Genomic DNA, 24,213 nt, shown 5'->3' with positions numbered 1-24,213 from the left:
ATTCCAGATGCTTAAAAGCAAAGGGTTTTATCCCCCCGCTTTTCCTTATTTTTGGAGAAAGCACTTTGTTTGGAACCCATAGATCAACCTGATAAATATTTCCTGATGGATTTTTTGACAGGCTGTGTGTGTCAACTTAGTGGCCTAGCTCCACTGAAACCAAAGGTGTAACTAAGCGCCTATTGTTTGTCTGAGAACGGGGTCTTTTTGTTAGGTCTGGTTCACCAGTCTCTGTCATGGGATGCTTTCAATCTGGCAGCAGTAGAACAAGTACTGCGGTCATTTCTGCCAGAGCTGCATTTAAAGCTAAATCCCACTCTTCCCTCTTCCCATTCCCTGGATGATTAAGAGGCCTGACATAATATAAAAAGGCCACCTCTCAGCCTTATGAGGGAGCCAACTATTTACAGTCTGTCCTGAAAGACAATTAACTTGCCTGGTGCCATATAATTTCCATCTAGACTGCAGAGTGTGTTTGTTGTTGAAGGTGAAGATGGAGCATGGCCAGAGGGACAATACAGAGTATTTATTTATATACTTATGCTATGAGAAGAGTGAACAAGGACAGTTCTTGGCTCAAAAGACCTAACAGCAGCTGGAGCCTGACCACACCACTGAAATGGGGCAGATTCTCCAGCAACTGAAATTCCACCTTTCTTTGAGGCAGTTCCATTTTCCTGGTGTGCAACACTTGCAAGTGGGGCGTAGACATATACAACCCTTGAGCAGAGGATAGACACAATGCCACAGTTCAGGTTGGGAGCGCGTATTTTGAGTGAAGTCAAAAAAGTAGGAATTTCTATTCTTCTCTAAAAGAGGCTGCAACATTATGACCACATTACTTCTCATCGTCACAGGGTTGTCCCAATTCTGCATCTTGTCATAGCACATACACCCACTGCCCAGTCCCCAAACACACTCTAGGACATTCATACCTTCTTTCTCTTCTTTGTCTTTACAGTGCTCTCTTGTTTTTCTTCAGGCTGACTTAGAAAACACTCTGTAGGCTGCAAAGCACATATTAAAAAAAAAAAAAAAAAAAAAAAGGTAAGAAAAAAGGATTCAACATCAGGCATCTGTTCACCTTGGGGAAAAAAAAAAGTCACCAAAGGGAGGCAAGAGGGGATATAGAAAGTATAAGGCTGGGTTAGGGAAAAACAAACAAAACCAAACTTCCTTGCCTGTAGAAGGGATCAAAATATTACAGTTACGTATATCCAGAGTGATTTTGGAATTGAGATCTATGTTGCTATAACCAAGAGGGGAATAAAAAAAAAGAAAATTGAAACATACAGGTTGCAGTCACAATTCCATAAAATGGTGAAAAGCAGGTTCTGATACATTTAAAAAAAAATCAAGACGAAAAAATGAATAAAACCTTTCACAAACTTTATATTTTTAATATAAAAATACATTAACATTATTTTTTATATATATAACATTAACATTACTGTGTGATTTTTTTTCTAAACTTTGCTCTAAAATAACTGTGTCTAAGGTCATCACAGTGAAAGGTACCACTGAACTGGGCAAGAATAATTGGAAACAATCATGGTCTGGATTTCCTTTTACATTTGTAATGCAAAATTTAGGAAAACATGTTTCAAATTTGTTCTGCCCCATTCTTGCTTTGTCTCCTCATAGCAGACAGGGTCAAATACACACAAGAAAAATACATGGTGCATTTCAGAATAATCTTCATCCAACACATGTTGCTATTATTAACCCTCTTTTGTGCCTGAGTGAGCAGGATGAATTGGTCCATTTGTACCAGAGCCCCTGTTGACATAAATCAGGGCTAGGATTTGTCCTTAGCCACCTAAAATTGTCCAAAATGGAGGAAGACAGGCACAGGCTTTCCTTGTTTTGAGCACGGCAATTTGCTTTTCTTTTGCCTTCACTTCATGGAAACGCAAATTAATCTACAAAGATGGACTTTAGAGCTTAATAAGGGACTTGATGAAGAGCAATGGGAAAACAGGCTGAGCTGCAGGAAAAAGCCCCTTGATACTAAGATGCATTTGGCTAGAAAAATTTGCTCCTGTGAGAAACTGTGGAGAAGTCTTACCACACGGAGCATTAAAAGCTCAGGAACAGCAAATCCAGTGGTGGTCCCTGGGGAAAGCCTGGAAGAATAGTATCAGCAGGAAAGGGAGCCCAGTCGAAAGTCAGAGAAGCTGCTCCTCTGTTCCCTTGTGAGGGCAGCTTCAACAGGGCCAAGAGGACCAAAGGAAAGCTAACAGAAGTTCAGAGTATCCGAGCCTTTCTCAGCCCTCCTTGCACTGCCCCCTCCCCCCTCTCTTAACCGGAGGACACTTTCATGACAACAGGTACTACACAAAAAGTCAAAAAGGGGCAAACCTGAATCTCTTTCCTCCAGTAGAACATGATGGTTCCCTATCCTAGAAAGTGCTACCACTCTTTCAGCGTATTGAAAAATGCCACTCATTCACTTTGGGCCCATTTCTTCCTTCATATACATTGTGAATTGTTGTACATAAATCTGTAAACACTCACAACTTGTATCTGCATGAGAAGAAAATAAAGCTGTGCCACAGAGCTGAAAAATTTTCTCTAAGAGAAACAAAATTTTCTCACTGATAACCCTTCATTCAGATGTTTCACCAACATGCTACGGCTTCATTTTCGAAGGCAGTATGTAACCCTTTCTTTCAACAGCAACAGAAGTACACAGGAGGGTTATAGTCAAAGCCTTGCTTCCTCAGAGAAGCATGTTAAGACTCAAAACTATCTCCTTTACAGCAGCATTTATATGTATTTAGGCATAATAGACTATTAACCCAGCAAAAATAAGTCCACTTTATTCAGACATTAATGCCACAACAAAAAGAGAAACTTCATGGTGGTGAATAGCCGTAAACTTACAGATCTTTGATGATCTGCAGTCTGAAATATTTAGGCATCTGATCTAGACTGAACTTCTGACCCTTATCCAAATGTTAGTTGCCTACCTACGCGTTCAATAGCTCTTTGCACGCCACCATTAACAAAAGGTTATTTGCATGTTTTTCTTATGCAAGACACAAAGCAGACAACCTACTGGTTCTTGACACGGCTCCCTTGTGCGCTGTGTTTTTATGCTATTTTTACATGGAAGTTCTTAAAATGCAGAAAACAGGAAATTTATGTGGAGACCATTGATTTATGAACTAAAATATCATAAATTCCTTGTTTATTAATCATAGGCAGAACATAAAATATTTCCTGTATTATATTTCTAACAATTTTTTTTTTCTTTACGTGTTGCCAAGTGACTGCAAATTCATATGTAGAGTGAAAACATTCTTGCGTGTGTGTGAAAGTTTCCATTCTAGGTCAGACTTATACTCTGATTTTTGGATTTTGTGACAAAGTAAACACATCAACGTGTCATTCAGATTAGAGGCGAATTAGCCATTTCATTGTAAGCCTGAGGACAGCCTGCAGACTAGAAACATAAATGTTTGTAATTCTATTTCGTTGTCTTCTGACTGGCTTTAAAGTGCCAAGTCCACTGCAGAACAGCTTCCAGCCTGTGAATAAAGCAGGGATGAGTAAAACGGGTTATGTTACATGCACCAGAACAAAAAACTACTAGCTTTCTGTAAATACATCTGACTTTGCAAGTATTTTGCGCTAAAAGACATGCAATAATACATCCATGACGCTGACCTCCCGTAAAGCATTGCCTCCTGGAGTTTTGTGGCTAAACATCAAATGACCCAATTCCAAAATGCAGACTGATACTCTTTATACAACAGGAAGAGCTGTGGCAGGTGTTATGCTACAGCTGAGCAGTCCCAGTCCACCTTGGCAGGATAACCTGTGTTTGTTATCCTTTCTGATGTTCTCATAGAAAGAGCAAAGCAACTCCTCCACACAAACTGTCTTAACTTAGTTCTAAATGCTTAAGTGAAGGTAATGGTGATAAAAAGTGGCTCCACCAGCACCCTCAGCCCTCAGTAGAGCACGTACAAAGGCAATACAGCTTTCTCCTGTATTGCTCGGTCCTCTCTTTCCTAATCAAAACGTGGAATGAGTTCAGATAGTTGGCTTGCTTCACCTTTGGTCTCCTTGGAAAGACACCCAAAAGCATAGTAATTGCTACTGTGTTGTTTACACTTCTCTGTTACAGAAAAAGAACATCCCTGCAAATGGTTTTCACTTGGGCAACTGCCCAGGCATCACACAGGGAATTTACTGTTGACTTAGGGGTCAAAATTAATATCCATAACCTCAAGGAGAGATAGCTTCCAAAGTCATTTGAGCTCTTTGACAGCCATTCCGTCGATTCTCCTTTAGGGTATCAGGAAGGCAGAAGAAATTTACTTTCAAACAAGAGACTTCAAATCAGCAGACCTCTAGATGACTCTTTTTTGCTCAAGTTGGGCTGATGATAACTGTCAAAGACTTTGCTGCCTTTTCCTTATCATATTCCATGTAATGCTGACAACACAGTTCCTACTGGTTTTAAAGGAAGCTTTTAGTAGTGCAAGGCTATGAAAACATCAGTCCACGTAGATCTAAATTCTTCTTCGCTTGGACTTTGCACTGGGGACATGCTTGGGTAGAGATGCTGCACAACATTTAAATATCGCTTTCAAGACCTCGTGTGTGCAGGGAAAGGGAAAAGAAGAGAGGGGAGGACACTGCGTGGCACCACCCAGGCTTTTATCACTAGACAGTCACTTTGTAGGAGACGCACCTGGCAATCTCAACTCACAAAACACAAGAGTGACGTTATTATTGAAATGTACTGGAATGCGATCACTTCCAAATAAGGCAAAATAATTTAATAAAACAATCTTATTACATGAACAGATCAGATAAAGATTGAAGAAAAGCGTCCCTTTACTGAATAAGAGGGGACTCTGCTTCCCTACACAGTATCATCTCTGTGCTCTACACAATTGCTAAACTTACAAACCTGTTTTCTTTTCTTTGTCACAGCAGGTTTGGAATCCGAAACTTGATGTATTGCTGTCCTGCTATCACTTGCTTTCTCAATAGCTTCATCATCTGAAGGATCTAATAAGAAAAAAGAAGGGGTTTTGTTACTGTTTTTCAAATCCACCTCCTATCTTTGCATTAAAAAATACTACAATCTCAAGACTGGCAATAAGTACAGCTGTAATTGAATTTTTTATCATTTTAGAACACTGGTATCTGAAATTTATTCTAAGAAAAATCCCAGGTTTCCTCTCCTCTTCACAGTATTACATCTAGTAGGCAACATATTTCTCTGTCTTTCTGGAATGCTGCACAGTCAGGGCCAGCTGCAGCATCACAGGTAGAAATATCTAATCTTTCCAAAACCTCCGTTCAATTAAGCTAAGCAGTGAACAATGCAAGAAGATGTTTTTGATAAACTACATCTTGACATCTCTCTGCAGTATTTCAAAGCAAGTAAAACATAATCTTGGATCCACAGCACTGCAGTCACCGTATATAATTAGAGACCTATCTCATTAGACTCCAAAACAAGCAATAGCACTGGTACTGAAGACTAATGGCACTATGGTTCATAGGATCACTGTAAAAACACATCTTTCTTGCTAAGTTTGCTGACACTTCTTTCAGAATAAGTCATCTCCTCCTACTAAAACAAGTCTTGCAGATGAAGGAAGGAAAAAAATAAACCAAACCAAACACATGCAAAAATGCACACAAAACCCACCCCAGCCTCCATCTAAAAGCCCAAAATGCCTTACTGACACCAATTACCTAGCAGAGAAATTACAAGATTGGTATAATGTCCTATTGTATAAAAATATATGCAAATATTTTCCGCAAGTACATTTTAACTGTGTGTCTCTTACTTCAGTAACAATTAGGCAAAGGCACCATTCCCAAAGTTTAAGCAGAATGTCCACGAGACTTTCCTTTTTTAAGGCTTTGTTTTGAAAGAAAACTATTTAAATCAAGATGTTTCTACTCATTTTCTTCTTCATCTCTTATCTACAGTGAGACTTTTGTGGAAAAAAAAATAACCACAGCAACAGTTCCCTCTAATAGTGCTATATTAGCGCTCAAGATGTTGTATTCAAACACAGAGGTTTCTGCTGGGGACTGAATTACTTCCCTGATCATTGCCAGAAGCATTATCATCCATCGAACTGAATAATTTCAATTTCTGTATCTGCAAGATTTCCACCCAACCGGTACTTAGTCACTGTTGCAATCTCTGGTATTCTGAAGTTGTAAATTGACAGCTTCAAGATTAAGTTATTTATTTTGAATGAAGAGGAACAGTAGGATTTCTTAAGCGTCACCCTAAGTATGGATGACGTAACTGCATTTATACAATCGCTAGCTGTGAGCAGAGTAAACTGATGGCCAGAGAACATGAGAGAGAGAGAGAAAATCAAGCAAGGCTGGTATTTGCTAATTCCATGTTGAAACAGGTACCTATTGGAAAGAGATAAGTAGAAGGATATGTGAAAAATACGTCAAAGGATTTAAGTGAAAGGTAAGTAAAAGGATATGAAGAGGAAAAAGAAATCTTTGTTCATCCACGCATGCAACATGATATATTATAGGGCAACAAGGCAGTGGCTTTGAAAATCCTAATGCAACAGAACAGGTGGCAAAATGGGTACATATTGGAACTTATTAATTGTACTTGGAATTAACTTCCAATTAACTTGGAAGTTAATTGGAACTTACAAATTGTAACTTCCACTCCTTTTCCCACTTTGAAAAGCTTGTGTAACAGTCAGCATCCTAAGGTCAGGTTGTGACAGCTGTTTCAGAGTTCAAAAAAATTTGGGAAGTTGAAGAAAACCAATGAATGTTTTAGCAGGTTGGATATCATCTGTCATGAAATCTTATTTGATACAGATTAGATTCTTGGCAAACAGCAAGAACTTTAGAAACAGAGTAGCAACTGAGAAGAGAATTTGTTTTCTGTCCAGTACAACCAAGAGACTCCTAAGTGAAGGATAAAGATGTTAATGAACTTAATTCAGATGCAAACAAACACCATGGAAGAAATGACAACACTCATTGGCATCTCAGTGCAGGATGAAGACATATTCTGAAATGGGAACACACCAAGAAAAGCCCCTGCTTTCTAGATGTAGAGTAAATGCATATATGCGTGCACCAAGTGGACATTGCAGCTCAGCTGGCCTATTTGCTTCCTTCTCTTCGCAGGCACAGCCATCAACATCAGCAGGTGAATGGACTGTGGCCACACACATGGGAGTGCTAGATCCCATGTGGGGTGAGTGGCTGGTGGCAGGGGAAGAGCAGAGACGTCACCCCTGGCAGGCCTTTACCACAGGCTAGCTGTAACTTTAAGCTGCCCCTTAAACTGGTGCTAAGTCAACCTCAGAGGACACTAGGTGGCCATCCATTCTGGGGTCTCTTCTCAAAGGGCACGAGAAAGGGACGTGACAAGATTAAATCTCAGGCTTACTTGTACGTTAGGAAATATATGGCACTGATCTCCATGAGTTGCGCTCATGAGCTATTTTCCCTGTCTTCTGAGGGAAAAACGAGTCTGATTGACTCTTCTTCTGAGCTGCCATTTGGATCATGAGCAAGAAGAATGAGCAGCCATCCCCAGTACGACTGCCACTTTTGCTAGAACATCACTGTTACTGTCCCAAAAGTGTTGATCAGACATTGGCTGAAGGTGAAAAGTTTTCTGGGAAAGTTTATTGGCCAACAGAAGTGAAAAGGAGAGAGTATTCCAAAGGTTTGGGAGACTAACAAATCTCTTCCCTATATGACTGCTCAAATATCTGTCAATCTACTGGGTTCTTCCTTTCTGTTCTCCTGAGGATGTCCGAGTGTTGCTGCAGGCATACACCTGCCCCTGCACACCAACAGCTCCCTCCCTGGCCTGTTCTTCTCCAAAGTCACTAACCACTTATGTCTTCCACTTTGGAATCTCAAAAATCAAATGATACTTCATTTGAGGAAGCTGAAAAATTACATCATCCAGCATACTCCTGAAGGTTTAAAAGGTTTCTTGGTAACTCAGTGTTAGCACCATGCATTACCATGGGCTTGTTTCCCTCCATATCACCCTTCCTCTGGCAAATTTCTTGTGCTGCATTTTGGTGGAGTAGCTTCTGTGTTTGAGAATCCATCACTGACTTTTGTCTCTTCTGCCCTGACTCCAGAGATACTGGAGGAGTGACCAGCTTTTACACACACTAGCTCTATCCCCCCGGGGTCCTGGATGCATTACATCCAAGCAGGCTGTGGAGCGATGATATAAATGAAGTACCTCAAAGAAATCAGAACTAATCACCTCTTTGTCTCTCTTGCTCAGAGTGCTTGAGCCCCAAACACCTATTCCAAAGGGTATCTATACATGTCTCACTGAACTGAATTGCTGAGCCAGCTCTTTCTCAGCGTATTTACTTCACATTGGAAATAACGAGAATTACATGAAATAGAATCAGGGGAAGCTGCCTGTGATCTTTAAGCATTCCTTCTTAAATCCCACTTGGCATGCTCTGAAAGGCAAACAGGAGTTATCTAAGTTTTAAATAACCTCTTCTCTTTCTCATAACTAAAAGACACACTGCTAGCAATACCAATCTAAAACTGGACAAATGGTTTCCATGATCTGAAATAGCCTGACAAACAATGTACCACCTGTTCACTGCCCATCTGAGCTTTGGGCTGCCCTGCGTGATGCAACGGCCTCCGCTTTCAGCAAGAAGCGAGAGAAGAGGGAGCCGGCGTCCAGCCCCAAGCTCGACAAATATCTCTGAAAATAGTTCAAATTTGAGCATCTTTATGCAGTACCTGAATATCTTCACTTCATACAGCACCAGAAATTTTTATCCGTTCCAAAAACCGCCACTCACGTCCCAGTCGAGACAGCAGCTAGTTTCGAGCTGTGATTGTTTGTGACACCATGTCAGCTCCCGTGACGACAGAAGCGTTTTGTTGTGGGCATCAAAGTACCACAGGCCAGGCTCTGCCAACCATGCTCACATTAAACAACGTACTTTCCTCTGCAAATAGTTACCTCGATGCCAGCGGGGTTATTCACAAAATAAATCGTAACTTGATGCCAATAAATACAGAAGCACCTAGCTCACACATCCCAAACACGTCTGTATCAGAGCAGCACTGCTTGCCCTGCTGTGAGGTGTCAAGCTGCCAGAACAGGAGAGTACACAAATTCTTCCTTAATAATAAGTTGGCGCAAATGCAGAACCTAATTGATTAATACAACGTTGACTTTCACCTCCCTTGCGGTGCAAATGAGCAGGCAGGCAGGCACTGACGGAATAGGCCGCTGAAGGGGTGATGTTGTTGCGCGCAGCAATCCTCTGCATATGCTTTCCTGCAACGCACAGACCTTATGCAACCACAAGGTCGTCAAAGACGCCTGAACGGTCACGTAATGCTCTCGATATAGATAAATAAATGTGAATTCCACAGCTCTTCATGTTTTTTTTTTTTTTTCCTTTGGTATTACATCAGCGACACGGTACATGCTAACAGGCTTCCCCGTCATTAGGTACTTATATTTGATTTTATTTTGAACCATGCTGAAATGGAAAACGTCATTTATGCTTAACACACGCACACATATAGGAATTAGACTTTCTCATTTATGATATTGATCACTACTTAAAATCATGCAATGCAATGGCTTCTAACTTCTTTCAAATTTAATATTGATATATATACATATTAATGTACTTAAATGTGTACTAAATATATACATATACCCACCCATAGTAATACATACACGTCTGCATGTTTATACACATGCACATAAATAGATAAGCACACAGATATTTAGATAATTTCACAAGTTCCCTTTAATCATCACCTTTATTAACTAATATATTCACAAAGAATGCACATTTGCTTGGTTATTTATACTAGTACTTTTAAAGGCAGACAAGACCTTAATGATATAGGAGGTAATGACACGTTCTTTGATGTAAATACAATTTTGATCGTATAAAATAGCTAGTACATACAAATTAGTGTTTGCTAGGCTGATTCACCATTACTGAGAGTTCTGACCTTCACATGCCACTTTTCTACTCTGAAGTGATTAATAAAGGAGTTACAGTGATCACAACATAAATAATAAATTCTTTTAAGGACTAAGGCTGACTGAAAAAGTGAAACTCTTCCAGGCAGCACAACTCCGAATGCCCCAAAATAATAATAAAAAAGTTACAACTGAAAAGGAACAAAAAATAATCTTAAAATTCTTTGGAAAATGTGACCTGTGGTGCCAGCCAGCCTACAACTGAAATAAAGATAAAGGAAGCTCCCAGAAATGATGGCAGCTATGGGAAGTTCCTCACAGGAAAAGAAGAGGAAGAGAACAGAAGTGGGGTTTTTTTGAGGAAAAAAAAAAAAAAAAAAAAGGCATGGTGCTTACATGCTTATAACTCTTCATACTACAGGAACAATGAACACGCAATTTAAAAGAAAGCTCGGAACAGAAAAAATATTCTTTTGTGTACATACCCAAGGGTAACTGAGGGAATAATTTCCACTAGGTTTTTGTTTTTATCTGGAAGCTATATGAGATCAGACATCTATTTGGTATCCAGAAGACCCCCAGTGACACAGGCCAGTACAGGGTAAGTTCATTTCTTACCATTAAATTAATCTCTGTGACGGAATTTGGAGGGAATCTGCGACACGTGCACATGAGGGAGACTCCCTCAACTTTTATTTAACATCTCTGGCACTGCCCACGGTCAGAGGCACGCTCCTGGTCAGAAGAGTCCCTGGATCTGAAAAGAAATTGCCGCTTTCTCCTTTACGCTCCCATCAGGGCTACATATCAGTACTGTTACACGAAAACAAAGTTTGTATGTAATTTATTATTGTCAATTTTATTGTTCCCCCCCTGCTTTTGCTCCCCTCCTGCCAACTTCCATCTTCCTCTGACTGTTCTAAAATTGCCTCATATCTGAAACCAGACTTTGAATAAGGCCTGTGTTTTCTGATTTTTAACAAAAAGCCCTGTACGCTGTGGAAACAGGTTTTATATTTGCTGTGTTCTCTTTCTAGTTTCAGTTACGTTATAGGAAAGTATGTGCTTGTCATTACTCTGTAGGTGGGCATAGTTCATTCAGTTTGGGTATGCTATGTTGGATTACATTCAGGCTGCTTTGCAGGCCATTTATATTTAGTGGTTGATTAAACAGTACTGATCTGTGTTCATTAATCTGGGGGGAAAATATTTCTCAGGGCTCCCAGCTTTAAATTCAGCAGATTGAAAAATATTTAATGCCGAGTAAAATGCCAAGCGTGGTGGGTGCATCTCTAGTTTTTTAGTTGCCATTTAAGATTCCTTCTGTTTGGGAGGAAGGGAAGACAGGGGCAGAGAGGAGGTCAAGGAAAAGAACAAAACTGAAGTCTGAGACTTCCTTATTGTTCTCATAGTTTTGCCATTAAAAACTGGCCTAAATCTTCAGTGAATCAGACTAAGTAATCTTAATGCCAATGCACTACTTTGAAATTTTCTCACTGCGTCTCCCCTGCTTGTCCCATCAGGTACACACAGGGCAAGGTCAATTAATTTTCCGTAAAATGTAACAGCTGTCAGCAAAATTGGCTCCCAGGTCCCTGATCATCCTTGCTCAGTTGAGAAGCCTCCTCTTGCTGATCACAGTAACCGGGCTAAAAGTGGTGACGATGGTATTTTAACATACCATGACGGTATGACTCCTCAAGGCAGCAGGAAGCATGGAGCTCAGGCGGGTCCTGCCATGCTTCCCGCCAATATCCAAAGGAACAAGATGGGGTCTTTTAAATACAACAGGCCTGGCTGGTGGGCTGATTAAGAAAAAAAGGATTAACATTTTAAATATTTTAGAGCATTCCAAGCTCAGCTACTTCCCTCACAAAAGGAAAGGGATAGAGAGACAAGGAGAGGCCGTCGGAAGGGATGGAAAGGTGCCATGTAGCAGTGGAAGAAGGAGGTCCAGTGGTGCACAGCGGCAATAGGCAAGCAGCAGTTCAAACTACCTCCTGGCCACATCCCAAATTACTCAGCTGTGTGTCACCAGCACCGCTAATCCCAAAAGGAGGATCTCTTTCACGTCTACCAGGACAATCCTCTCTGAATTCCCTTTCTGTAGGCAATGGACAGCTTTGAATTTTCCTGTTGAGAAGCCTAATAATAGTTCAGATACCCTGGAGCCCAAGGTGTAAAACCAACTGGCCAAGCAGTAGCTGTGAAGCTCTCGGGGACCTCCAGACCAGCCACATGGAATGGCTAAGAATGCAAATTTTATTATTAATATGGTTCTTCAGAGCAGTTGCTGGCTATTTACCATGGCGATGGTAAATACTTTAGAAATTGCTAGTAAATGAGATAAAACGTTAGTTACAAAAGTAATCTGTCCTTGGCAAAGATCACCACGTAACCATTGCATCAAAAATAGCTACAACAGTGTCAGTACCATCTTCATTTCTCAAATTGCTCTGATTAACTTAGAAAGGGTCCACTGGCAACCCCAGAAAGATAAATAATTCTCCCCATCACGGGCACGCATCATCTGCAGTGTCGCGACTAAGAAATCCAGATGACGAACTACAAAAAAACCCCACAAAGCCAACAAAAAAAAGCCTGTAAGTGATTTGCTAAATCACTTTAAACAGTGCAGGAGAACAAGACTTAGTCTTAGAAATCAGTAAGAAAACAAATATACTGAAAGGAAATTAAAAACGGATATTTAATTGCATCAAAAGACATAATATTACAGGTCAGTGGAAATCTTTGATGCAAGGGAGAATGACAACGTGGGCGAGAGTGCCACTTCAAAAATTAATGAAGATCTTTGTGGCTTTTTTTTTTTTGCTTTCTTCCTTTTAGTTTTTGCAACTCCATTTTTAAAACACCGACAAAGTTTTTATACATTTCTCACCAGGGTCATGAATCACATGAAGTGAGTTCACTCATAAGGCCTTAAAATATTTGGGTATTTTGGAACTAAAGAGGAAAAACTGTGAATGAACTGGAATCTGTTATTGTTAGTAGGAGGTACAAAGTTGCATGTGAAGCTGTGTTACAGGTGACTGCCAGTTAGTTATTGTCCCTTTGTCGACCTTCCCTGTCAGAGAACAGAGCTGCCTACCTGCCTGGGCTGAGATAATCTCCATGGTAATTACACGCGGTGCTGATGCTCCATCATCCCAAACCAGGCACAGTCCCTCAAGGTCTGGTCACTGTTTTCCCTTCACATCTCTATGAGCTAAGGACCCTTTTTTCCAGAACAGGCCTATTCCAGCACAACTGTAAGTTTTCACACCTGCAGACTTTACCTGCCAAGATACTTTAGAAAAGGTATTTTAAGGTGTACTTGTGAGGTGTACCTGAAGGGCATACAATATGCGAATGAGCAGAAACAGCCCCAGGCCTATCAAAGAATGAAAAGGCCTGCAATTTTGTCCCATTAGGTAACATCCAGACAGCACAAGCTCCTTCCATTCTATCCAGCCTAAGCCAAGCCAGAGTTTCTTGCAAACAGTCTGCAGGACTTGCACTTAATAGTTTCTAAGTCCTGGCAATAGATTGAACTGCAAAGACAACATTCTTACAAAAATGTAAACCCCTTCCCTGGGCAGTTCAGAAGGCACATCTGCCACAAACAATTTTTTTTCCCCAATACACCTGGTGACAGGATATTCAGTTTAGGTTCCTCTTTCTTACACTGAATGGCAATTTAAATTAAAATCACTGCCCATTCAAGCAAAAAAGAGCAGGTCTTAATGGAATAATATCAAATTTATTTTCAATATGCTGTGATAGGATAGCAAACTTTTAGCACACAGACGTAACTGCCTGCCATGCAAAGGAACTCCCACCGAACATTTCTAACAACTACCTATTCTTGCTTCCTTACTTTTAACATGTTCTCTTTAATATTCAAAATGGATGCTTCCAAACTCATTTTTGACACATCTTGACTTGTTGACTTAAAGTGAACCAAAAGACAAAATAAAGGGCATACTGGAGAACAAGAGCAGAGGAAATCCTCTGCTGTACCCATGTAAGCACAGAAGAATAAGCTTTACATGATCAAGGTTAGGCCTAGCTTGTAGTACAGCTACTAGCCAGGCCCATTCATAATTTGACTTTTTTATTTTTATATATTGCCTTATAAAACAGAAACACACTAGAAAAAAAATCACAGAAAGTGACTGATCAGACGTAAAAGTAGTAGGTCACCCTCCTTCAAATACAAATAACTTTTTCTCCTGCAAAACAAGAGTTGAATTTGATATTTTATCACTGCCTCGCACAAGGAATAATGGCATCACCAAGGCAAGAAGGAAGAACTGAATATTCTTTTAGTCACTGTAGTTTTAAAACCCATGGTAAGCAAAGGGCAAACACAAAGATTTGACACGTTAGGAATATGACAGGCCCTTTTATTGGTTGCTATCCAACTTAATTTCTTCATGACGGGCCTGACAAACAAGAGCAACCAGAGCCTGAAGACAGAAAAATACATCATCACAGAGTGCAAATCAGTTCTGTTGTCTGGTCTAGTACCCTTCACCAATGACACCACGAGTAAAGGCTCAGACGTCACCCACAAGTCACTGCCGTCTCCTCATTACTCTTTCTTTTGTTCTCTCAAAAACTATCCTCTATGCTGAAACTTCCAACAATCTCCTTAAATCTCCAAATTGAGTTTAAAAGTGTATTCCTAGAGAGACAGGGAAGTGGGAGACTTTTATTTATAAGTTAGAACTTCACTACTTACACAGTGCTAGTACGCCACTCAAGATTTGTCTATCTTGAGGCAGACTTGACTGATCCCTTTTTCGGGTCCTCCAAAGTCAACCACCAGCATCCTTCATTTGTTATAATACTGACTCCTAACAAACAATTATTCTTGTTAATGGGGAAGAAATAGGTAAACTGGGAGGAAAGAGGAACTTGGATAACTCCATAAAACTACTTAATGGGTGGGCTCTAGTCTACATCTGACTACGAGCAAGTTTTGCCCAGGAACGTAGTATGGTCCCAGATGTGATGTCTCCCTTAATGCTGCAGGAGATCCATATTTTCTACTGTTCTCTCACTATCTTGGGAAGCAGCTGTGGCGCACAGCTGTAGTTCTTGCTGTGAAGATAACACACAGAGTCTGGCTGACCCTGTGGACTTCAAGCCGATAGATCATGACAAAATTACAGAGTGGAACTTGCCAAAAATAGTAGGCTTCAATTAAAAAACATATAGAACACTTCATAAAAACTTAACAGCCCAAATTATTGTTCATAGATACACATTGCTACTTTACTGACCACTGATACCATTCACGCCTTTTTGGCTCACGCTTATTTTGCGGACATGCACATCTACAGTATGGGGTTATCACAGTCCTGATGTTTTCTCAGGTTTTCTCTGAATATTGGAAATTGCACGCATGCATATTACGTAGCATACGCTGAGATGTATGTCACCACCAACAAATATACTCCACTGAAGAACAAAACTGCAAACAAGCTTTTACCCCAACTCTCCTACATGTCTTAACACAAAATGTGAGAGAAGACATTTTGAGTTGCTCAGATTTCTGCAGCTTTTTTTTTATTCAGAAGAAATATTCATATGACATAGCAGTATCAGGTCCCTGATTGACAGAGTATCAGGTTGACTCATACCAAGTTAAACTCTCCTTCAGGTTAAGAACAAAATACCCTGACATGTTGCCACGTAGACTTGGAGTGGCAAATTCCCCGGATTATAAAACATCTGTTGAAAAGCAGTTCCCTATCTAAGGCCCAAGGGTTATATTTCTACGCCTCTTACTCTCTTGCTTCCTCCTCTGCATATACTACACGTTGAAAGGGCAGTACAGCCTGCAATATCAGAGACCAAACTGCCCTTTCAAGCTACCCTAGCATCTCAGATTTATACAGTAGCAGAATATACATTTGTGGATTTAACTCACTTTTCCGAAAAGTCTTAGCAAGTGCAAGGAAGGATAATTTCTTATAGACAGAAGCTTTTTAGGGAAATACTACACACACTGCTGCATTAAGGTTTCTGAGAGGAGGAAAATTGATAGGCTTTTCATATATGTCAGTGCTCTCCTTTTAAGACTAGCAATTGCAATGCAATCTCTCATCTGTACAGGTCTTTTGTGAACTGACATGCGGCTCATTTGTCTAAACAATCAAATAAAGCACATTATGACTCGATCAGTTGCAACTGCCATAAAAATAGAGCTCATACCTACATTAATTTGCTGCAAGCAGATGGTTGATTGCTTTTCTGTCCTTTTACATTGTGGTCCTGTTCCCTTAGATCCTCTCTTTGTAGAGAGTGACATGCTGGGAGGTCAGTTTTCTGACAAGGTCATCTGCCTTCAGAGTATGAAGGGAACTGCACGGAAAGTGGGTTGGGCTATATTTAGAGTTTGGTCCAACTCCGTGCCAAGGTCCCCCCACTGTCTCTCTCTTGCAGCACCGTCTCAGGTCTATTCTTGCAGATTCTCAGCCCACACACAGAAAACACGAGGAGAGAAAAGTCGCTCTGAGCTACTACTGGGTCGAGGTTTTCTGCAGTTCGCTGGAAACAAGCGGATCAGGAGCTCCTTAAATCCCTCGGCTCTTCTAGTATTAATTTTTCTTTATTCAAGTGGATTTTCCCCTTCCAAGTGAATAAGGAGAGGAAACTGCCTGGGATACAGCAAAAAATAGTCTCCTGAGCTAAGGTAAGCTTGCTTCATTTTTGTGCTGTCACCGTAATTAAAGAGCAATTGATGATGACTTGGATCAGATATGCTTTTTCCTGTGAGACCAGATCTGCATGTCAGCATTAAGGGTTTTTTTGGATAATGAAATTCTCAATTTCAAAACATCAATTTTCATTATCACTGTCTAAAGGAAATGGGAAAATAAAAGGATATCAGCATGTGTAATAGAATATACACTGTCTGATTTTACCTGTTTAGATTAATGTAAAAAGCACACAGCTACACCAATAGACTGTATCATTCTGAAAGTAAGAGAAAAACAGATGTATGACTATGTACATAATGATTACATATATATATATCTGCATTTAGATGTGCTGAGTGATGTTTTATCCACATTATTTTGTATGATGTGAGAAAGTATGGCTTCAGGGTTGCAATATAAGGCTTGCTGCAAATAGCACAGATATAAAAAAAAATTAATAGATGAACATATGCTCAAATTCCTTCACAGTTCCAAAGAAGTTGCTCAGCTTCAGCCAGAGTACAGGCAGGATTAAAGTTCATATTGAATTTGGTCTCCTTTCCACTGAATGCTTTACACTGGTCCTGCATTGCTTCTCCTTTTAAAACCTATGGCTGAACAGTTTTCCTCAGCACCATTTTAAACTGTTGTGATTCTTAAGGGGAAAAGAACCTGGACAGAGTACAGCATGGCATGCCTGTCTGTAAGGAGATCCTAACACACTTCAGGTCACATGGACATCATGATACTGTGGTGTGGACTCCAACATGAGGAGATTGTTATCATGTAAAGACACTCTGGAGCCATGGATTTAGCACTGGCACACACACACATAGCTTCCTGCAACGCAAACACACAGGAATGGTAACCTGAAGAAACAGGGTAGAAAGGTCCACTTGACCCAAAGGTCCAACCACCTGGCTGGCACCCCAAAAAGTTGTTCATACAAGCAACACCATGTAAAAGTCTCATCAGAAACATCTGAAGAAAGGCAGATGGGTTCTAGATGAACAGTGAGCAACTCACTGGGAGTTCACCTAAGCCATGACGACTGCGTGAATTCCTGCACTTAGTTCAGGTCATCTTTTCTTAACACATCTGCTGGTTAAACAATGCCATACATTGGGCTGAAAAAGTAAAGGTGGCAAAAGTCTTACCTACTGAAGATCCTTCTCATTTTGGTTACTCTCAACTCTGTATAAGATCATCCTGTCTTCCTTTCTTTCTGACTTTTGTTTGATAATTTATGCTCAGCCATGAATGTTAAGTTTATTTGGAGGATGTAATAAACACCATGCATTTCACAGAAAATATCTTTCTAGCAGTCCTAAGACTCTTCAACAAATAATAATTAAGGCAACATGACGTGGAGCCAACTTGGGCTGTGACACGTGATAATTCAGATTCATCTAGAAAGTTTTTATTGCAAGAGCTCAAAGAAGAGGCTGTTATGGGAGGGTTACTCCAGTACTGCGAATGCATTCATCAAGTTCATCAGCAAGTAAAAGGCTTCACAGTATAAAAGGAACTAGTGCAGCCTAAGATTGACCACAGTCTTTTATAAACAGTTGTTACACACTGATAGAAGAGAAAAGAAACAAATATACCTTTAAAAAATTATAAGTGACTATGCCTAAAGTTATCGCTTAATGAATCAACTTAGGTTTTGTGACACTGTGGCATCAATACTCCACTTGTGTGTGAGAATATGTTATTTCCCCATCAGCGTTAAAGACACTGAGGGGGTGGGAGGTGGCTTAGAATAAAGCAGTATGGGGGTGACTATCTTACAAACACAGCATTCACAAAGACACATACACATGCCCCAGCAGAGGGGCAGGAGCACTGCTGCATCCCAGTAGCAGCCGGGGACGGGCTTGTTTTGAAGGTTGGGTCATCACATCTTCCTCACAGGAGCTGAGTCTAAAAGGTCTCTGTCACCCAAACCAGTGGGAGATTTGTTGGCAAACAGATGACAGGACAACAGTAATGGAAAATGGCAGTACCGTTGTGATGATAGATACGAGTATGGCATTAGTGGAAGAAGTTACAGAGAAGCACATCTGAATGAACAGGCCTCATGTCTTCACATAGAGAAACCTAAATCTGCTTCTAACCTCTTTCTGGTTGGGATCAAACCTGCTTGGTAGGATCCTCCTCTTCCTATTCGCTGCCCTACATTATAAATTTCCAGCACCAGCATAAGCTGGCTTCACCCTGCTAATGTGTGGCCTCCATTGGGCATGATGTGCCCATCCTAGTGGAGACCACCACAGAAGGGAAAAAAAAGAAAAAAAAAGAAAAAAAGGAAAGGATCTTTATTTCCTCCCCTAGTGAAGAAAAGAAAGAGTGAAACCCTTGGCTTCTATTAAGGGGGCTCAGATGGGGCTGAAATCCACTTTCCTCACTGAAGGTGGGAGGTCATGGCTATATGTGTTGACTGACCTCTGCCTAAGGTTGTGGATGAGGAGGAAGACGAGGCTTGGCTGATGATATATGCTCCCAGCTGGCCAGGCAAAGCTCCAAAGGGACATTCACGAACTCCTGACATTGGCACCGTCACCCTCAGCTGACAGGTGTAAGCAAGGCCAGAGCCAGATGGTTAAATCCAAAGAGCGCCAGGGGGATGAGTAAGTCCCACTGTCAGTCAGATCCCTACTACTGCTCACCGTATTTATATTCCTGCCCGAGGGCTTTCTCCAAACAACAAATGGTGCTGGGATTTTCCTCCCTCCCTGCTATCACTCAGACAAATTGGACTGATGGAAACTTTGAGGGGAGCGTCAAAGCGTACCTCAACTCATCCTGGAACAAGTGCCTTTAGCACCTAGAGACTCAGTCCAAGATTATTTGGGTGCAATTCTCTGTGTGTACGCCTGCGTGAGGAGGTAACATGATATTTGGTATGAAAATATCATAGAAATTTCTGCACAGAAATTCTCTTCCAAAACCTTTCATGACTATTGTCATGAATATACTTTCCAGGAAGGAAGTGACAGACGATGATGTGCCAATACGTGCTGTATAGGAAAGCGAGATACTTGTGGGCACAGAAAAATCACAAAGCTGTTAAATATAACAAAATAAGAAAAATAACAAAACTCTTAGGCAAACAGTTAATTAAATAATTGTACTCGTTCTGCTTAAGAATATTGTCCCCTGAGACTTACTGGTAACAGGGAAGGGGAAGAAAATCAAAGTTCATACCTGCAACAAGTCACATAGCCCCAAGCTTTGTCTGACCGGCTTTTACAAATCCATCTCCAAAGAATAGAAGGAAAAATCCAACAACGGAACTTTTCCATAGGGTCTTCTGCTGCATTTTGCCCTCTGTGCACCAGAGGTATAGTGATATCTTGTTGCAGAAAACAGCCTGCTTTGAGGTGAGGAACAGCCTCAGCAACCTCCATTTTCTTGCAGTCTGACACAGTGTTGGGACTAATGGAAAGATCTCCAACACTTTGCATTAGAAAATGTTAGTTTTAACCACAGCACATAAATAACATCTAAAAAAAATCAGTATTTATAGCATGTTTGTATTTAACACTTTTGTCTACCCAAAAAACAATAAAGCTTCATGCTCATATCTAAGCAGAATAAGGCACATAAAAAAAAATAAATTCACTTGAAGATCTAGGCACTCTAAAGGCCTGCAGTACCACGCTGCTTTGCGGCTGCAATTGCCAGCTCCAGACTGGTGAAAACTGCAGGCAGACCATTGTCTGCTACACTTGGTGCCTTCCTTTTCACCCAGACATCTTTGTGGTCCCACTCAGTACGGTTTTATGAGTCCCAGTGATTTTTCAGGATTGGTACATAACCCATTCATGGCAGATAAGGTCCGCTGTGCACATAGAAAAGGAACTGGGGGGCTTCTCAGTGCAGGGGAAGGGGAGGCAGAAGGAGTGGCCCCACCTGACCTCAGACCTTGACCACCAGTGCAAGGGAGGACACAGCGGATGCAGCTTGCTTTCCCCCGGTCACATCCACATCTCTCTTTCACAGTCACACAAATGTACATCATATGTACCCAGCTGCATACAGACAAAGTTGCGGGGTTTGGAGACCCACTCTCTAACCATTAACAGCAAAACATAGTATTTTAGGCTAAGATGAAGCATCTACTTTGAAAAATGCATTTATTTTATATGGGTTTTCAGTTTGGCTAGATGAAATGGAGAGCAACTATGACAGCGTTGCCTAGAAATGATGAGAATGAAATTAAACAACAGAAAGTAGTTTACCTGGGATGTTCTAAAATAGTGTGCAGGGGTATGAGACAGCATGTATATATCCAGAGTGGTTATCTATACCTGAAACATGCTTTCAGAAGTACTTAAAAATTGAGGACATACAGCTGGCCAGCCCCACAGATTGTTTTGTCATTTTCATAAAGCTGTTCCCAACTTGAAGTTTAGTCACAGCTACAGAAGTAAGCTGAAAACAGAGTGCTCCAGTGGGGGACGCGTTTCTTATGGCTGTAATGGAGGGACATGGCATGCTTAAAGACCTTTGCTCTCTCAGGGGAGCTCAGCAGGAGCTGGGAGCCTGGGAAAGCACCAGCACAGCAATGGCTGGGCTTTGCTGAAGCAGTTTCTCTAGGAATGGCGTACGCACAGCTTTCTGCTGCTCTGTGACAACTGCCAAGGAAAAGGATCATATGCAAAGCTAGATTGTACCCGTACATTTCTTTGGAGACGAAGGTGGTTAACTTTAAAAATAATTCCCAATGAAAATCCCACCTGTACAACGTGGCGTAGTTATGCAGGGAGAATTAGTTAAAACTGGGATTACACGAAACTCTAACACAAATTTCTTACCTTCTATTACATAAGCCTAAATTATTTCAATTGCAGCAAATTCACAGTGAGCACTGCTGGGGCTAAAACGCCACAGCAAGTAATCCAACAACGTTGAATTGAATTCTTTTGTCTCAGACGTCAGAGAGTGAAAGTTCATATGCACAGCTGCTAAACTGTAAATTACAATTTTACATAAAATGAAACTTGGACTAAACATAGTCCTGTTAAAAGAAATCCTTAGAGGTGAACTCTTCCATTTTTCACTCATAACCAGCTTTTTAGTATGCCAACCTGTTCCGCAGGCATTCACTTGAACAGAACAGTGTCCAATCTCTAGCACATGAACAGCATTAAAAAAATCAGTATTTATAGCATGTTTGTATTTAACGCAGTACTCATGCAGCTTTATTAATCACTAATAATATTGCAGAAGAATAAAAGAGCAAAGGATGAAAAGAATGTAAAATAATCCCCACATGAATGGCAAATGTTTTAGATGCTCTCCCTAAAGATACGATTTAAAAATCATGTGCAAGACACAGTGAAAAACAGGCATTTTACATCAAGTCTCATCCGTCTTTAAGAACACTCAATTTAAATAGAAAGTGAGTGGCAGCCATTCTTCCTGTTACTAGGTTTCATTCTGCTAACATAATGGTTAGAGATGCCAACCAATACAACTCCATGCGTACCATCGGATGTTCACTCACACAATACCTGCCTGAGACAAAGGAATCCCACTTGGGAATGCAGTGAGGCTGTACAGGACGAGCTTGTCAGTATACGAGAAAAAGGCAGGGTTGAAATGACTGATCAGGACTCATGCGCTTGAGTGCATGCTGTTGCTGTGCAGTCTGTCTCATGCAGCCAAGCCAACGGGCTGCATGTTCCCCGCTGTAAGTTCACCCACCGACCAGCACCGGCCCACTCAGAAGCCAAGACGGCTCTAAATTTCTCGATACAGATGAGCAGACACCGAGAGATTGAAACAACATGACCTGTCAACTCTTTTGCAGCCAGAAACTTGAGAATCTTGAAGGTGAAAAACCAGAGCACTTGCTCCCCCTCACACCAACTTTCACCCGACCTCCAGCTGTCCAAGGAGGACAACGTGTAGTCTAATTATAGGTCTCTTTAGTCCTCCTAGAGATTGTCCCCTTACGTAGGCCAAGAATCTCATGAATCTCTTTCAGAGCACAGATCATCCTCCATTTTAGACCCTTCTTCTGCCCTATCACGAATGTGCAAGGTGGGCTCCCCATCAAGTTTGCTCCTCGCCAGTGAAACAAAAGGAAGAAACAACAGGTTTCATCAAGAAATGCAGGGTATGGAGTGACCACTGGAGAATGCACATCTAGTTTCTTCTCTACTGTCCTTTCCCGTGACTTGTCACTTAAAAAGAGCTGTTAACACCGAAGGCGTTTTTATTATCAAAAGTGAAAAGCTACAGCATATATTGAGCAGTTTCACACTTAACAGTTGTGAAGGATATTCTACGTATGAGTTGATAAGCTGTGTTTTCTTTGCACTTTGTGTACATACCCAGTACATGTGGTCAGAGGAGGGAATCTTACAAGATTTATTCGGATGGAGGTCAGGTGCGTGTACGTGCTTTGTTACATTAAAGAGCTTGGGAGTACGCATTTCTACATCTGACAGGGACTGCTTAGCCTTTAGCAAATCACTAGCACTTCTTCCATCTCAGTTTGTCTTACTGCAAAAAACAATATGCAGAAATATCCCTTAACGGGGTGTCTTAGAGCCTAAATAACATATCTAAGTGCTACAGGATTTTTGAAGAGAGTGCTACAGTAGAATAAAATAATAGTTTTTAATTATAATTCAGACAGAAAGGACATGAAGTCCCATTCTTTAACACCTGAAGAAGCCTCAGAGTTTTTAAAAACATTTTCGAGAATCCAAACCTGTTGCATTCAGATCATTAAGATGAAAAACAAACCTGGGGCTCACTATGTCGGAGACACACAGCTCAGTGGGATCCCTTTTAGTTTGGAGTTACAATTCTCCAGTTTCAGTATCAACAGCCACAATCAAAGGCTTCTTTGTCATGGCTTTGCCATTCATCAGCTTCTGGGAGAGTGTCCTGACATGAGGCAAGAGAATGATAAGAGTTACCCCTATCCAAAGAGGGCATCCAGCTCAAGGACAAACCGATGACAGACTATGCAAAGCTGGGGTTAGAACATAAATGGTATGGGAGGGACAGAAGCAGTGCTTTATCCAGACCCTGAGGTCTCAACTCTGGCGACAGCCTCGTAAGGCAGATGTCCTCCGGTATCCCGTATGAATTCAACATGCTATGAATTCTTCATTTGAGACCCTGCTGGGAAACCTAGTCTCCTCCTGCTTGATTTACTGCAGAATTGCTGATAAGGAAACCCCGCTGTAGCAGAACACTACCCGCAGCACAACAGGGACGAGATAGGCAGCACATCTGCGGAGAGAAGATCGTCATCTCAGCCAAAGTTACAGAAAACAGCAATTATAAAATAATCCAAGTCTTACAATATGGAAAACAGCATAGCCCTCAAATCAGAGATACTTTGTCTCTCACTGTTTGTCTTTGTCAGCAAGCGGAAGGGCCATATACAATTAATACTATCAAACAGAGCCTGGCATAGCAAGAAAAAAAATAAATCCTATGTACTGTCATAGTAATTTTATCCTTTTGTTTATTTTTTTTAAACTGAACTAATTACTT

At 40.9% G+C, this 24,213-nt stretch overlaps 2 protein-coding genes across 7 annotated transcripts in view; one reads left to right on the top strand and one right to left on the bottom strand.

Annotated features, from left to right (window-relative positions):
• The window catches only part of CMSS1 (cms1 ribosomal small subunit homolog), a 243,329-nt gene that overhangs the window by 14,626 nt on the left and 204,490 nt on the right, over positions 1 to 24,213 (bottom strand). For 4 of the 5 annotated variants that reach the window (XM_063350327.1, XM_063350343.1, XM_063350351.1 and 1 more), the window contains 2 exons: positions 4,928 to 5,028; positions 936 to 1,007 (listed from right to left, as the gene is read on the bottom strand). In XM_063350327.1, the coding sequence (XP_063206397.1) occupies positions 936 to 1,007; positions 4,928 to 5,028 (173 nt within the window). Of the gene's footprint in view, positions 1 to 935; positions 1,008 to 4,927; positions 5,029 to 16,201; positions 16,402 to 24,213 lie in introns of those variants that run through there. The other variant, XM_063350319.1, reaches the window with a different exon arrangement.
• Positions 16,512 to 24,213, top strand: part of FILIP1L (filamin A interacting protein 1 like) — a 210,317-nt gene continuing 202,615 nt past the window's right edge. The window contains exon 1 of one of the 2 annotated variants that reach the window (XM_063350289.1): positions 16,512 to 16,682. The gene's annotated coding sequence lies outside the window, so the exon portion shown is untranslated. The remainder of the gene's footprint in view (positions 16,683 to 24,213) is intronic. The other variant, XM_063350299.1, reaches the window with a different exon arrangement.

Source organism: Chroicocephalus ridibundus, chromosome 1 (assembly GCF_963924245.1).
Source record: "Chroicocephalus ridibundus chromosome 1, bChrRid1.1, whole genome shotgun sequence".
In the NCBI taxonomy this organism is placed as follows: Eukaryota; Metazoa; Chordata; class Aves; order Charadriiformes; family Laridae; genus Chroicocephalus; species Chroicocephalus ridibundus.
This window is presented reverse-complemented; position numbering and strand designations above follow the sequence as displayed.